The sequence below is a fragment of the Ictalurus furcatus genome, chromosome 1 (genome assembly GCF_023375685.1).
Source record: "Ictalurus furcatus strain D&B chromosome 1, Billie_1.0, whole genome shotgun sequence".
Classification (NCBI taxonomy): Eukaryota; Metazoa; Chordata; class Actinopteri; order Siluriformes; family Ictaluridae; genus Ictalurus; species Ictalurus furcatus.
In genome coordinates this window covers 28,382,690-28,397,924 of record NC_071255.1, presented here as the reverse complement: position 1 = coordinate 28,397,924, position 15,235 = coordinate 28,382,690, and the positions used below count along the sequence as shown (strand labels likewise).

Sequence of the window (15,235 nt, the reverse complement as noted above, 5' to 3'; positions counted from 1 at the left end):
CATGTGCACATCATCATTATCATCACCATCATCGTCCCATGTTCCCTTGACTTACTGAGTCGTTAATTCATTTATTTATTAATTTATACATTCATTCATCTTCATTAATTATTTTATCCTGGTCAAGGTTGTGGTGGACCCGGAGCCTATCCCGGGAACACTGTGCATGATGCAGCATACACCTCGGATGGGACGCAAATCCATCACAGGGCTGAATTTGATATTTTAGATTAACTCTGGTCAATGTAACTTTTATTCATGTTCTTTTAAAGATGAGAAAGTCCTATAAAAAAATTTCAATACTTTCACCACAACTAGACAAACACACACACACATACACACACACACACATACACGCCTTGAAAATGAGATTCTAATACTTGTTGTAGATGCTTACAGTATGTTTAAGCTTATATTTCTTCTGAGCTGCATAAAAGACAGCCTTACTAATCTCATATTTATAACGGGCCTGCTTCATTTTTATGGAAGCTTGCATCACCGGAGAATAGTGCCATTCTAGTAGATGTCAAGATCTCTCCTTAAAGGTAAATCATAGCGTTCAGATAAAAATTGGGTTGGCAGCTTTTCAGAAAGGAAATCTGTTATCAGTGACACTATATTCTTCCAACAAGACCATTAAATACAAATTATAATAGTGGTAGAGTGTGAAAAGATTCCTGAGTAGATCTGAGTAGAAATGGACTTAAACAGGTAACTTAGCCACAATCTTGGCTTACTAGTATACACACTACCTCTGACGTTCGGCTTAGTCTGCTAATTTATATTTCATGAGCCTGTTTCTGATTTACAATCATGGGTCAGCCTTTGATAACCCTATTCGCCTGTGTGTTTGACCTTCCTGACTGTAGAAAAGCCCCAATAAAGTGATTTTTATCCAGTGCTCTATCTCATATCTTAGACAAATTAGGTCTTCAGCTCCTGTCATCTTCATAAATTGTAGTGGAGTCTAACAGACCCTGATTTGACAAGCCAATTTTAAAGCTGTATGATAAAAAATGAATGTTTTCTCAAGAGTAATAGGGGGAGTGCTGCTGGTGCAATATTCATAAAAATGACTCAGCACAAAATGTAAACTTAAATCTTTAGCTGTCATTACATTACGTTAAAATTATAGCTGCCAGTTTTCTTATCTAAATAAGATAGCCAGTGGGTAATCCCAATCAAAGGTTTTTAAGCACACAATTTGTATTAATAATATTTTTATTCCCCCCTCTTCTCTCTCTTCTTCTTTGCTATGTGTTAGAGTGTCCTCCGGGTCAGGTGTTCAGTCTATGTGCAGGTTCATGTCCGTTTTCCTGTCAAGATCTGTGGCCTGAGAGCCAGTGTGTGTCGGGATCCTGCAACCCAGGCTGCTCCTGCCCCCCTGCCATGGTGAGAACAGCCTTGTATCAAAAATAAATGCCTCATTACAGCTTTTTACTCAACGCAAATGTATGTAGAACAGCTAATGAAAAAAATGCAATGGAACAGCTTCATACTCAACTCAAAAGCCTTAGAATGGTTTTATACTAATCCCAAATGACTTGGAACAGCTTTATAGTCAACCCACCTACCAAAGAACAGCTCCATACTCAACCCAAATCTCTTGGAACAGCTTTGTACTAAACCCAAATGCACTGGAACAGGTCTATACTAAACCTGAATGCCTTGGAACTGCACTGTATTGTAAGGCTAAATATAAAGGTTTAATAACTTAGCCCACTGCTTTCCTATAACCAAAGACGGAAATAGGTGCAGCCAATGGTTGAATGCATGTTTTAATTTATGTTTTAAATATCTGACTCCAATACATTCAATTATTTCCATTTAATAATACCTGTTAAATTATTTGTCTGACTCCACAGAATAATCTTCTAGTTAGTGCAAGAAGTGTAATATCTCAGTGTTGTAATACTTTTTACTCTAAAACAGCTTCAACCCTTCATTAAAATGACATTCCTACATCAGAGGCTTTTATATGGCCTATAATTTACATTTACTTTTACATTTATTCATTTAGCAGACGATTTTATCCAAAGCGACTTACAAATGAGGACATAATAAACAATTATTTTGTTAGCTCAGAGGTTTCTATCGACGTGCAAGCGTAGGCCTTTCCAAATGTCCTTATCAGAGGTTTTGTTTAAACTTGCAAGTATTAGCCTTTTATATTAGGTTGTCAGGGGTCGATTTCATATGTGTCTAACATACTAAAACTTTAGCTTAGGGAACTATTTCTAGTAACCATACATAACATATACATCATGTACTCTTAATGGATCATACTTTCTTTCAAAAGAACTACTGAGCATTTAAAGATACAATAACAAATTTATGATACGAAGTCACAAATGAACAATATACAGAAAATATAATATACAGAATATACCGAATATATATTATATATATTCGATATACAGAATAGAAACAAAGAGAAGTTACAAAGTGATGGTCAGCATCACAGACATAGGAAAAAGCATCTCTGATAATAAAAGACCCTGATGGTAAAGGCCCTTGATGGCAAAAAGCCCTTGGTGGTCAAGCCATACTGTATTTTACAAAGCATACTCTTTTATAACCCTGAGCTTCTTTGAAGTGAACAATGACCAGGATACCAAATGGAAGAGACACAATATGTTTAATGGCAGGATGGACCCCAAGCTGATTAGCTCACCCTAAGGAACTGAAAGTTAATTAAGAGTACGTTTATACGACAACGATATACTAAAAACAGAAACGCTGTTCCTTTGCATTTTTGAAAAGTTTCGTGTACAGACAGCAACGTTGTCAAAATGATTCCCGTTTACACGGATCCGTGAAAACGACTAAAAGCATTTACATCAACATGTCCACCATATTGATTCGGGCTAGACTGTCCTATAAACCAATACAAGTAAACTGGGGAGCTGTGGTTTTACTGGATAAAAAGCACAATAACCTTTATATTTTTCAAACGATTTCAATGGTTTATGATCTACGTGGAGTACAAATATAGTTCTGTCTCCAGTTACTTAGAATCTTGATCGTTAGACTTGGAAAATGATTAATTGTCATAAGGAGTGAAAACTCACGCTTGTCAAGCATAGATTCAGCTTATTTTTCTTGGTTAATAAATGCTGAGACGTCCCTAATGTAAATGTAATTTAATGTTCATGAAATGTGCATAAATTATTTTTCATTGTGGAAATAGATTTTTTTGTCTTCAACCCCATCTTTTAGCTTTTCTTGTGCTCCAGGTCAGAATTCTGTTAACAAAGCTCGTTCATTTTTAAATACTGAAAAAACCCGAAATAGTGCAAACAGTGAGACACTGGCAGTCAGTCTGCTTCTATATTTTATTAGCAATAAAAGGATGCAGATTTACTCCAAAACAGACAATTACAAAGATAAATATAAGATTTTGAATACCCTTTGTTGGTGTAGATGTGGGTTAATCCCGTGGTGTATGTAACAAATGCGTCTCCGCTGGTCGTGGTAGTGATGCAGTGAATCTACTTTGCTGGAGAAGCGTCGATAAACTCAAAATCTTCAGCAGCCCGAACACATTCCTGTAGTTTTGAATGTCTCGCGTGTTGTTTTGAAGTACTCGTGTGCACGCCTATATACTGAACACGTAATAATACGCGTGCGCATGACATCATTGTTTTCACAGATTCTCGTTTTTGTACGTTTACACTGAGACGATAACGATATCGTTTTCAAAAACTTGCACTTTGATACCCGTTTTCAAAAGTCTGTGTTTTTAGCCAAAACACATAAAACACTTTCCGTGTTCAGTTGAAAACATCGAGTAAACGGCCCCTGATTTCCTGAGAATGAGTCGGTGGGAACAAAAGGCAAATGGTCTCCCATGCAGACCAGGTGGTGCCAGTATGTAAATGCATGTGTGAGTGTAGGTGTGAATTTGTGTGGGAAGAAAGAATATTGCAACATATACTGTAAATGCTGTTTCCTAAAGCTATATGATCTTTATGATAGGTCATAGTGCTGGGCGATAAAACAAATTTATCGTGAATAAAAAAATCCATGATATCAATGATAATCTGTTGAGTAATTATCGATGTTTAGCCTATATTCTAGCTTTAGCCGAACATCAACGGAACCTTTCTTCTGTGTCATCATGGGCCAGATGACATCATCTTATCAATGGAAACGCATTTAGTGGTTCTCCTGCAAGCAAGCATACTCAACCAGAATGCCTCAGAAGAGTTGGCACTCAAACAAAATGCCTTGGAACAGCTCTATACCTAACCCAAATCTCTAGGAGAGCTTAATACTAAATACTAAATTCCTTGGCTCTATATTAAACCTGAATACCTTGGAACAGCTCTAGACTCATCTTAAATGTAATGGAACAGCTTTATGCTCAAATAAAATGCCTCAGAAAATTTCTATACTCAATCGAAATGCCTCTAATGCCTTGGAAGAGCCTTATACTCAACCTAATTGCCTTGAAACACATTTTTACCCCAAACCTTGACACTCAACCCCATAGCTTAATACGCTAGCTCAATGCTTTAATTCTCAACCCAAATACCAGGAAACAGCTATATACTCAACCAAAACACCTGAGAAGTCATATTCGCAGCCCCAAACTCAACTATTTCTACCAGCTTACAGTTTCAATGCCCTATTTATTCTTAGTTTTTCTTTGTGTATAACAGATACATTAACAAATGTCACTACACACACTCCAATGCTCACGCAATACAGAAACTGTAGAATGCATTTCACAAAAAAACATGATATCTTTTCAACAATATGAGTATAATCAGACACCCACCAAATGACCGATAAATACAGAAAGGCTATTTCACACCAACAGCCTTGTTTCGAGATAAACATACTGTAGTAGAAACACATTAGTCTGCAAATAACTGTGGTGTTCTTTGCTCCCAGATTATGCTTAATGGATCATGCATGCCCTACTCTGAGTGCCCTTGTTCCCCACTGTCTCTGCCATTGGGGTTGGCCAATGTCACACTGGACCCCCTGCAGGAAGAGTTTCCCCCTGGAACCATTATACCACATCTCTGCAATGCCTGGTAATGATTCTCACTCAGTCACCCTAGCTTGTTTTCATTTCTTTTCCCATTGAGATAGAGAATATTTCTGAGAGCTTATCGATTGTGAATATGTGCGATATGTCATGTGGGCACTAAGAGGACGTTGAGGGAGATGGGGTGAAAATGGATCAGTGTATAGACTTTATATCAGATCGTAAATGATTTTTGCACTCACACACCGAGCTGGGTTATGACAGGCTTGATAGAAAAAGAGAGGCATATGATGGCAGTTTAAAATGATTGCCACTCTCAGTCAACAGTCTGCTGATTAGAGTGGTTGCTTTGGTATAATGGATTTGTTGGGGGATATGGGCCATTATACTGGAGCACACAAACAAAACATCTGCAGTGGTAGATTGATGTATGCATCTAATTCTTTTTTGTGTGTGTGCTGTCTACCTTTTGTGCATAAAGTGAATGTGAAAATGGAGTATTCAACTGTACGGAGGAGTCATGTAATGGTGAGTGTCATTAGCTGGTCTCTTTAATGCATTTTACTATTATAGCTAGGCAGAAAGCTCCAACACATGTAGCACTTGCTTATTGAAGAAAATCACTGTAAAGTGTGGCTGTGCATATTAGGGATGTAACCGAATACAAATTCATTCAGAATGAACAGATAATTTCACACCGTGTGATGCAATAAAAGTCACATGACCAGGAGGTATTTACTTTGATGCGGACATATATGAAGCTTGCAGTACAAACAAAGACCATGTTCATTAAAGTGCATTTACAGAATTCATTGATTCATCCTTAGTAACTGCCTGGTTAGGGCCACTGTATATACTGAATTATATACACTATATAACTAAATTACCATGCTGACATTTCTGCCTCTGTTGTTGTTGTTGTTGTTGTTTTCAAGTGATTCCAGGTGCATAGTGGTAGTGTTCATATTTAACAAATTTAAAAACAAACAAATAAACAAACAAAAAACCCTTCTGGTTTAGGCCACACCCACTTCTGGTTTGAATCCAAATATAAATACAGATATGTATATGGATTGGAGCACTAAAGAGATACAGATTGCACTACACCCTTGATACCTATGCCATGGCACTACTGTCATTCACAAGCCTGTGTTTTCACCGCTAGTCTTGCTAGTTGTAGTGATTTCTGAGTGGCATTTAAATGTTTTCATCTATACAGTAATTACTGAGAAAAACTGTAACCCTACAATCACATGAGCAAGTGACAGACTATCATTGATCTCCTGTGACATGGAGCAATGATTCTGATTCTGGAGATATTTCACTTGAGGTTTTCTCAATTTTATGCAAATACACTATGATGGGTAAATGAGTGTCAGTAAATTCCTCAAACAATTCTTATCGTGCCTCTACTCACACAAAATTAATTAAGTCCTGCGCTAGTTCCCATTCCACAGGGTTTGGCATGCAGAAGCCGAGAAAAGCATGCAGCTTAATCCTTATTCTCAGATTTGAACAGTATCACAAAAACATTTAAACAAAAGTAACATCAGGATGCAGTTATAGAGTAGAGTGTGTACTGGGTAAAAGCAACAACAGCAGTTTTCTACAAACACAGACAAGAGAAATCTAGAAAGACACAAGCAACTTGCTATTGTGAAGGCTCAGAATTGCTTTACAGAATATAAAATACTCACAGCACATAGTTATACATATGCTGGTTATACTGATGCAGGTGTGTCTGTTTTAGTGGATTGTGAATGGAGCAGCTGGTCTGAGTGGAGTACGTGTTCAGTGTCGTGTGGCTCTGGAGTGCAGATTTCTAGTCGCTCTGTAGTGCAGCCTAGGCAGTATGGAGGACATGAGTGTGAAGGCCCCAGGCACAGGAGCAGAGTGTGTACAGGACCTGACTGTGGTAAGAATCTTAACACCACATTCAGAGCAATCATGTAAGACTTTAGGGTTAAAATTGGCGCATTCTAGAATTAGGTGTGTATGTGTTGTCTATGCCAGGGGTTCCCAAACTTTTCCAGGGCAAGGCCCCCCAAATGGCATTAACATTTGACCGAGGCACCCTTTTGCAAGATGTCTTTAAAACACATTAAAATACAGACTTCTGAATATATCCCCCTTTTTTTTTATTAATAATAGCATCTTACATCTTTACATTACATTACATTAGGAATGGATTATGTGTGTGTGTGGTTGTCTGAGATTGAGAAAGAGAAAACATACTAGTGGGAGGGATGGGCACACCAAATTGTTGAGGCCCCCCGGGCACCCCCTGGCGGCCCCCGAGGGGGCCACGGCCCCCACTTTGAAAACCACTGGTCTATGCATCAACTATATTTTGATTATACCACTGTGTATGTGGAACTGTTTATTAAGATGTGTTTCTTCTGCTGTAGCGTGTCCAGAGGGAGAGCGCTGGAGACGGAGCACGTCTGAGTCAGAGCGTGTGTGTGATAGAGGGTGTGTGGACATGTACAGCACTGAACCGCTGAACTGCACTGAAGTGAGCAGGCTCTCAGAGGGCTGCGTGTGTGAGGATGGGCGCTATCGTGACGCAGAGGGCCGATGTGTGATTCCTGCTCTCTGTCAGTGTGAGGGGGAGGACGGCATACTGCGAGAGGTGTATACACAAACACACACGCTCTCATGGCAAACCAAAACAAATGCTTATACACTCATACACATTAGCAAACATGCATGACATAGTCTTACAGTTAGTGGTTTAAAGCCATCATTCACTCCCCCAAACAGTCATACACCCTGGAGCAATGCACAGAACCATCCATCAAGAAAACTACAACTTACCTTTTATGCTATAATTGTATTGCCAGTTACTTAGTATATTTATCTTTCAAGGGGTCCCATTATTGGATCTGATGGATAAGTCTCCAGTGCATCTCTTAATTAAATGTATTAATAATGCATAAAATCTCAAGCTCAGAACAGCAATATACAGTATGTTTTATGGGTAGGACTTAATTAAACCAGAAATATATATTAAAACTTCTGCATTATTCTGTGTATAATGTGGCATGTGTGTGTGTGTGTGTATGTGTGTGTGTGTGTATTCCAGCCTGGCTCTGAGTGGGAAGAAGCGTGCCAAACTTGTCACTGTATAAATGGCCTAAAGCAGTGTAAAGCCAGCTGCCCTCCACTTCTGTGTGATGAGGTGAGAAATCCACAGGGCTCGCTACAGATAATTATTCACCTGTAACATCCTCCAGATTTATTAGAAAACTTTTTTTTTTAATTCTCCTCTACACAACTTTTATTTTATTAGTGGCATACTATGCAGCTTTGCACAATTTGCACAAAAAAAATGCAACAATTGTAAACCTTACTGTAGGCATTGCATCAGAAAGTGTCCTGAGTGTGAAAGGAGTCCCCAGAGAGCAGCAGATGCTGCTGGTCAGAGTGACTCTGTCCAGTCTACTGCTCTGGTCACACAGTGGATCCTAGATGGCATTTCTTCTGTCACCCCACACCGCATTCAGAGAGGAAGCACATGTCCTGCTCTCCCCAGGGCTCAGCACCTCCACTGTGCTGCTCTAAACACACGCTCACAGCTTGAACGTAAAATAAAATATTTCGTCTGTATTAGGAATAATTCTGGGGTTGTATTTTGAAAAGGTCTTACAAGTGAACATTCCTAGAATAGGAACTTTTCCTCTTTAAATCTATTTACAAACTTGAAATTTTAACAAAAGAAACCTCTTTTTAAGAATCCATAATCCTTTCTTAGGGACTGAAAGGACATTCTCTTATATCATGTACTCTCTTATATTATGAACTGCTATCAAATACCTATGATGAATGTATACATTTAATTACCTCTTTGAATAAGCTGATCACCTGCCATCTTTATTACAGTAGACTTATTTTGTAGTATGACCCTGGGTGCTGCGTGTTTTGTCTAAATCTGTCTGGCCCCTGCACCAGTAGAAACTGTCAATGCACTGCTTCTTATCAATGTCTAGAAATACTCTTGGTTTGCATGAATAAACTCGGATGTCTACTTGAGCATGCATGTGTTAGTGTGTGTTCATTTGGGCTCCCCAGATCAACCTGAAGCGCTCTGAGGAGAACCACACTTTCTAAGCACAGAGCTAAAAGTTAATAGAAGTAATTGTAGAACAGGCTGGAAGGCATGACGGAAGATCTGAAAGGCATAAGCTGAGATTCCTGAGATACATGGAAATCTAACAGGGACTTAACGTTAACTAATTAGCAAATTCCCTGAATAATTCATCACTCTGTCATTTGCTTATTTAGTGTTGAGAATATGTGATGTAAAATTCAACTGTACGTGTACAAATCCTGGATGATGTCGTGTATCTTCTGGAAACTGCTGTCCACTGCTATGGATGAGGGCAATTTAAATGAATGTCTTTTGACAGTAATTGGTTGAATTGCATGCTAAACTGCTAAACATTGCCAAAAAGAAGACAATGAAAATGTCACTGATTTTGTATGTTAAAGCAAAAATCCAAATAACCAGGATATTTGTGACAAATGCTAGTCTAAGCATAGCACATCATGGATTAAGTAGAGGATAGTACTTAGTTTTATTTAAATTTATTGGGGTCACGGTGCTTTAGTGGTTAGCAGGTTTGCCTTGCACCTCCAGGGTCAGGGGTTTAAATCCCACCTCCGCCATGTGTGCATGGAGCTTGAATGTTCTCCCCATGCTTTGGGGGTTCCCTCCCCCAGTCCAAAGACATGTGCTGTATGTTGTAGTGGCATTTCCAAATTGTCTGTAGAGTGTGAATTTGTGTGTGACTGTGCCCTGTGACAGGTTGTCATCTTGCTCATGGTATCCCCCACCTTGTGTCCCGAGAGCATTTATTTAAGCAACCCTCTTGCATAGCATACTATTTTTTTAAAAATCAAGATTTTCTCGAAACTCAATTAACTTTGAGCTTACAGTCATAAGAATTTTTTTGTGAATATGGTCCTTCACAAAATGTTCCCAAAATTCCCAAAAAGCATTGGTGTCATTTACTTCATCATTTTACTGTGCACTATTTAAAATTGTTTGCTTTTTACTGCTTTCCTATTTGAGTCTCCAGATCATCATGTCATTAAGCGTAAAATATTTTTGTGGACCTTTAACCTCACTCCTGATCTCATACATACATACACCTCCCCTAAAGGCAAAGTTGTAACAGGGTGCAGTGGGAGTTGGAGTGCAACAGCTGTCGCTGCCTGATGGCTCATCCTGCTGCTGTGGTCCATCCCTGGAGAGATGAATCGTAAATAAGTGTGTGTTATTCTGAGTTTCTTATTGCTGACTCTGCCCCTTTGCACTGTTTTCCCCTCTGCTGTGCCCAGGGTGAAGTCAAAGTGCTGGAGGATGGACAGTGCTGCCCTGTCTGCATGAAAGAGTACACAGGTAGAAATTGCCAAAGTCTTACATCAACTTAGACATACACTGCTATTAGTGCTACTCTCTGGCCTCTGTGGAATTGCTGAGCTTTGTCAGCGATTCCTGAGGATCCATGTGCAACGGATGACAATTTTGTTGCACACTATTAACTCTGGTGTGTGTATAAAGGATTGTCAGACCTCATCTGCTGTTCCCTGGATTTGAACTGGAATGAATTGGACGACTCAACAGAAAAGTTTTAAGTGCCAGAAGTCATCGTGTCAGCAGATTTTTTTTTTCTTTTCTGAAAACTAGCTAATGCAATCCCAGAATATGGACACTGATGTTTGGTTGACACAAATAAGAAAAATGATTATTATTAATGCTCTGAACTATTCTTAGCAGGAGTTCAATTACCCCCAACACCATCGGAATATGTACAGATTTCAATCAAGTATTGAAAGTAACCTTTAATCAGACTGACATTTCTATGTCTCCTTCTTTCTGTTTTGTTCTTTCTCTCTGTTCTCTCCCTGTAGACGATCCACTCTCTCAGTGTCACCGTCACACTGAGATCAGGAACATCACCAAGGGCGATTGCCACCTGGTCAATGTGGAGGTCAGCTTCTGCAGGGGGCGCTGTTTGTCTGGAACGGATGTCATTCTTGAGGTACAAAAACACACTCTGTTATGCAAATAACTGGTCTGGTACTGCTTGGTGTCTAATTGACATACCAATAGCAGAAACTCTAGTATTTGGTTTACTACAGTGTTTCTAAAAACTAGTCCAAGGATGCCAGATGGTCCACATGTTTAATCTCTTTCAGCTCCTAACACACCTGTACCAGGTGTTTGGTGTATCTTGATTGCTTGGTTTTGGTGAAAGAGAGCAAATTATGGACAAGTTTTGGGATACACTAGTGTGCTACCATGTACTGGAATGATCATAGGAGGCACCATATAGAGCTGATTAGGTGATGCATTTGTATTGGTAGACCTACGGGATGTTACACATGGCCAGACAAGAAATAAACTCAAGATATCATATCTTATAGGCTCAAACTAAAGATTTCAAATAAAGTTTTGTCCTAAATAATCCATCAGTCATCTAATCTAATCTAATGATTCTGACTCTCTGAACCTGGGTTTTTATATAATTTCTAGTGATCAAAAAAATCACTTTTTATGTCATTTTTATGCATGATGTAAAGATTGTATTTTCACACAAAATAGTCATTAATAGTTACTATTAATAACTACATTTATAGTATACTATATGAAATATATTAATAGTTATTATTTTACACTTAACCCTCTTTTCTGAAGACTTCCCTGTTGATAGACAGATGGATATATCACTTTATTGATAATATAAAGAAATTCACATAGAAATTCCACTGTAGAGGAAACATTAAAGTTACAGCTTTAACTCTGACTGTTACTAAGAGCTGACAATGGAGACTCCTTCCATAAATGCTAGTTTATTTATGTTGCGCGTCTGCCAAACACGTCCCTGTGTGAGTTGCTACTACAGAATTTACAACGTATTGGAATGATATGCTAATATCAACCTGTGATTTGCCCTTCAGCCAGAACTACTATCAGAGCCACACTACACAAATTAATAAAGCCACTTTTTAACCAATCAGAATTGAGAATGTAACAGTGCTGTGGTATAAGTAATAAATATTACACCATATTATTACAGTGTCATGGTTTAGTAGCTCCATATACTGGATGTGGTACCATAAAATCTTGCCATTTTCATGGTTCATAACCTGAAAATCACAAATAACCACTGTGATATTATATCTTAGTAAAACCAGACTACTTAAAGAAGAGCTACAGCAGCAGGAAGGCCATAATATTAGGAGTTCTGTTTCTGGATCATTTTTTTTTGACCACATAGTGACTAGGGCCAATAAAGTCAGTGGGACACCTGGTCTAAAATCAGCTGTCCCCCTGAGGGATGCTTTGTGAATACAGACCTAGATCTCCATGTGTGGGATCAAAAATCAACACTGACTCACATCATGAATCTGATTTGCTATTGCAAGGTTTCTTCGAGTCAACCATCTAATCTGAGCGATTCTATCTTTGTGTCTCTGTTTGCTGCGACTGTTAAAAATATGTTTCAGCTCGGAAAGTCTCTCAAGTTACCATGGAGACGAGAAGCAGAGCACTTGCAGCCATATAGATCCCTTGTTTGTTAGTTTTAACACCAAAAGCACATCTTGTTCCACTGTTTTCCCCCATCCAGGGGGACAGTCGCAGGATTGTCAATTGAATCCTTGTGCCACTGTGCCTGAAAACATACAGTAATTCATCCTGAGCATTACTATAAATTACACCACCCTCTTTGTCAAGCAGAGAGCAGCTCATTCTTAGGGAAGTAATTGTGCCATGAATCTAATATTTGGATTGTTGGTGGTTGGGGTTTTGTCCTTTCATATTTCTTTCTTCCACCTCCTGTCGTCTGTCATTTCCAGTGCTTTTCTCCCTGCCTTTTGTCTTCACCCCTCACCTTTACATGCTGTCCTTCCTTCTTTTTTATTGGATTATCTGTTTTTGATTCACTTTCCCTCTGTGTGTGTGTGTGTGTCAGGAGCCCTACCTACAAGCTGTGTGTGACTGCTGCAGTTACAGGCTGGACCCCCAGACTCCTGTGCGCTTTCTCAACCTACACTGTTCTAGTGGAGAAAGCGAGCCCGTGGTGCTACCCGTCATACAGAGTTGCGAGTGTACCAGTTGTCAGGGTGGGTACATGCGCAATGTGTGCAATGTAATCACACATACACTAAGCCATGGCTTTGGGGTGTTCGAAGCTCAGTGGTTAAAACATTGTATTTCTGATAGTAAGGTTGTGAGTTCAAATCCCAGCACTACCAAGCTGCCACTGCTGGGCCCTTGAGCAAGGCCCTTAACCCTCAGTGGCTCAGTTGTATAAATAAGATCAGTGTAAGTTGCTCTGGATAAGGGTGTCTGCCAAATGCCATAAATGTAAAACAACTATGTGCAGACAAATACACACCAGAGTGATGGCATGAGAACTATGTCAGCTAACTACAAAGATACAGATTTTCTATAGAAACAGCATTTGCACAAGATGCTTGAAATGTTTAAAGCTTTTGAAACGTTTCTACTAGTGGAAAACCTAAAATCTTTGTGTTCTAGCTGACATTGTATGATGTACTTTGGTGAACATTTGCTGTGTAGTCCTTGAAAGCAAAAAACTGAAAGAAAAAAAAAACTCCTGAAAGGTCATAATTTATTTTCAGGAGTATATATGCTCTGAACCCTGTAAATAATCTGTTAAGTCTTTTTTTTTTTAGACTTTTAGTAATATCTGCCAAAGTTTTCCTCACAATCCATTTATTTCATATTATTTATTTATTTCATTTTTCTGACAATTTGATCCAAAGCAACTCACCATTAAGGTCCTTATTTAAGGAAACAAATGATGGTAAACTAAGTCCTTTATCACTGCCCTTTTAGCGCCTATCAAAAATATCTACTCAGAAGAAAACATTTTGGTCACTGTAACATGCCACAAAAGATATGGAACAGTAATATCCAACCAATCAGGACAATATGGCGTCTCTATTTGTCTATCAATCATGTTGTCTGTCAATTCAGAAAGCTTATCATCTTGCTTTGGCATTCAGGAATTTTAAAACATCTAGCTTCAACTAACTTCCATCAAAATCACTGACTTTACCTTCACATTATTCATGCCATAATTCCTACATACATACATTTACTGGGGTGCAGTGGTAGACAAATCATGCATTTATTATTTTAGCGGCTGTGGCTCAGGTGGTAGAACGGGTTGTCCACCGATCGTAGGGTTGGTGGTTCGATTCCTGGCCCACGTTACTCCACATGCTGAAGTGTCCTTGGGCAAGACACTGAACCCAAGTTGCTCCTGATGGCAAGCTAGCACCTTGCATGGCAGCTCTGCTACCATTGGTGTGTGTGTGTGTGTGTGTGTGTGTGTGTGTGTGTGTGTGTGTGAATGAGAACCAGTGTAAAGCGCTTTCTTAAAAAAGCACTATATAAGTGCAGACCAGACCATTTATTATCTAGTCTATCAGGCAAGTGGAAGCTCCAATATGCTGCCCAGTAACCTTTGTTGCCTCAAAACCTATTTGACATGGTTAAAACGCTCATGTAATGTAATTACATGCTGCAAGTTACTTAGTTAAGTGGTTGGATCATGTAACACATCATGTGTTTGCACCCATGACAAAAAGTCAGCAAGTCGTTGGCGAATATTTCAGCTTTGAGCTGCAGTTTTCTCTCCCCGTATCGCATATAAAAGATATTATTAGAGTCTAGTTAATGCCTTTCTTTTATCTCAATACATTTAACCTTGAGGTATGGGGCTTGCAGGAAAGTTATATGATGGCTTTGTGTTTGACTTTACATTTATCAGTATTTCCACATAGATGAGTTCCTGATTCTGAAAACAATTGTCTGTTATCCGTGCATAATAATTAATCTGCCTTGTCAAAACTGTTATTTTGTCAGCCAGATAGAGCTTTGGTTGATGTATGTAGTGCAGCAGGTGGTGGGGATTGGAAAGAGTAGTGTTGAGTAACACTATGAATAATGCTAATTGCAGCATCAGTGTGTATCACGTCACCCTGAATCCACAGAGTTTAAACTATTCTGTATACCAAAAGACAAAATTTGCAAAAGTCTATAAAGATTAAACTTTTTTTTATGTTTCTGGTTGTTGAAAATACTTGTCCACTGGCAACTAAGAATAAAAAAAACTAAAGCTAAAAAACTAAGCTAAAACTAAGCTAAAAACCTAAAAGCCCTTCTTATGGGTGCGTGGGCTAATGATTTGTCCA

The 15,235-nt window shown here is 38.8% G+C and overlaps 1 protein-coding gene across 1 annotated transcript in view; it reads left to right on the top strand.

Moving 5' to 3' along the window:
• Window positions 1-15,235, top strand: part of sspo (SCO-spondin) — a 103,659-nt gene that overhangs the window by 87,185 nt on the left and 1,239 nt on the right. Inside the window, 9 exon segments of the mRNA XM_053629311.1 lie at window positions 1,265-1,392; window positions 4,900-5,045; window positions 5,481-5,527; window positions 6,750-6,914; window positions 7,408-7,631; window positions 8,085-8,180; window positions 10,343-10,403; window positions 10,916-11,046; window positions 12,982-13,132. Coding sequence (XP_053485286.1) covers window positions 1,265-1,392; window positions 4,900-5,045; window positions 5,481-5,527; window positions 6,750-6,914; window positions 7,408-7,631; window positions 8,085-8,180; window positions 10,343-10,403; window positions 10,916-11,046; window positions 12,982-13,132 — 1,149 coding nt within the window.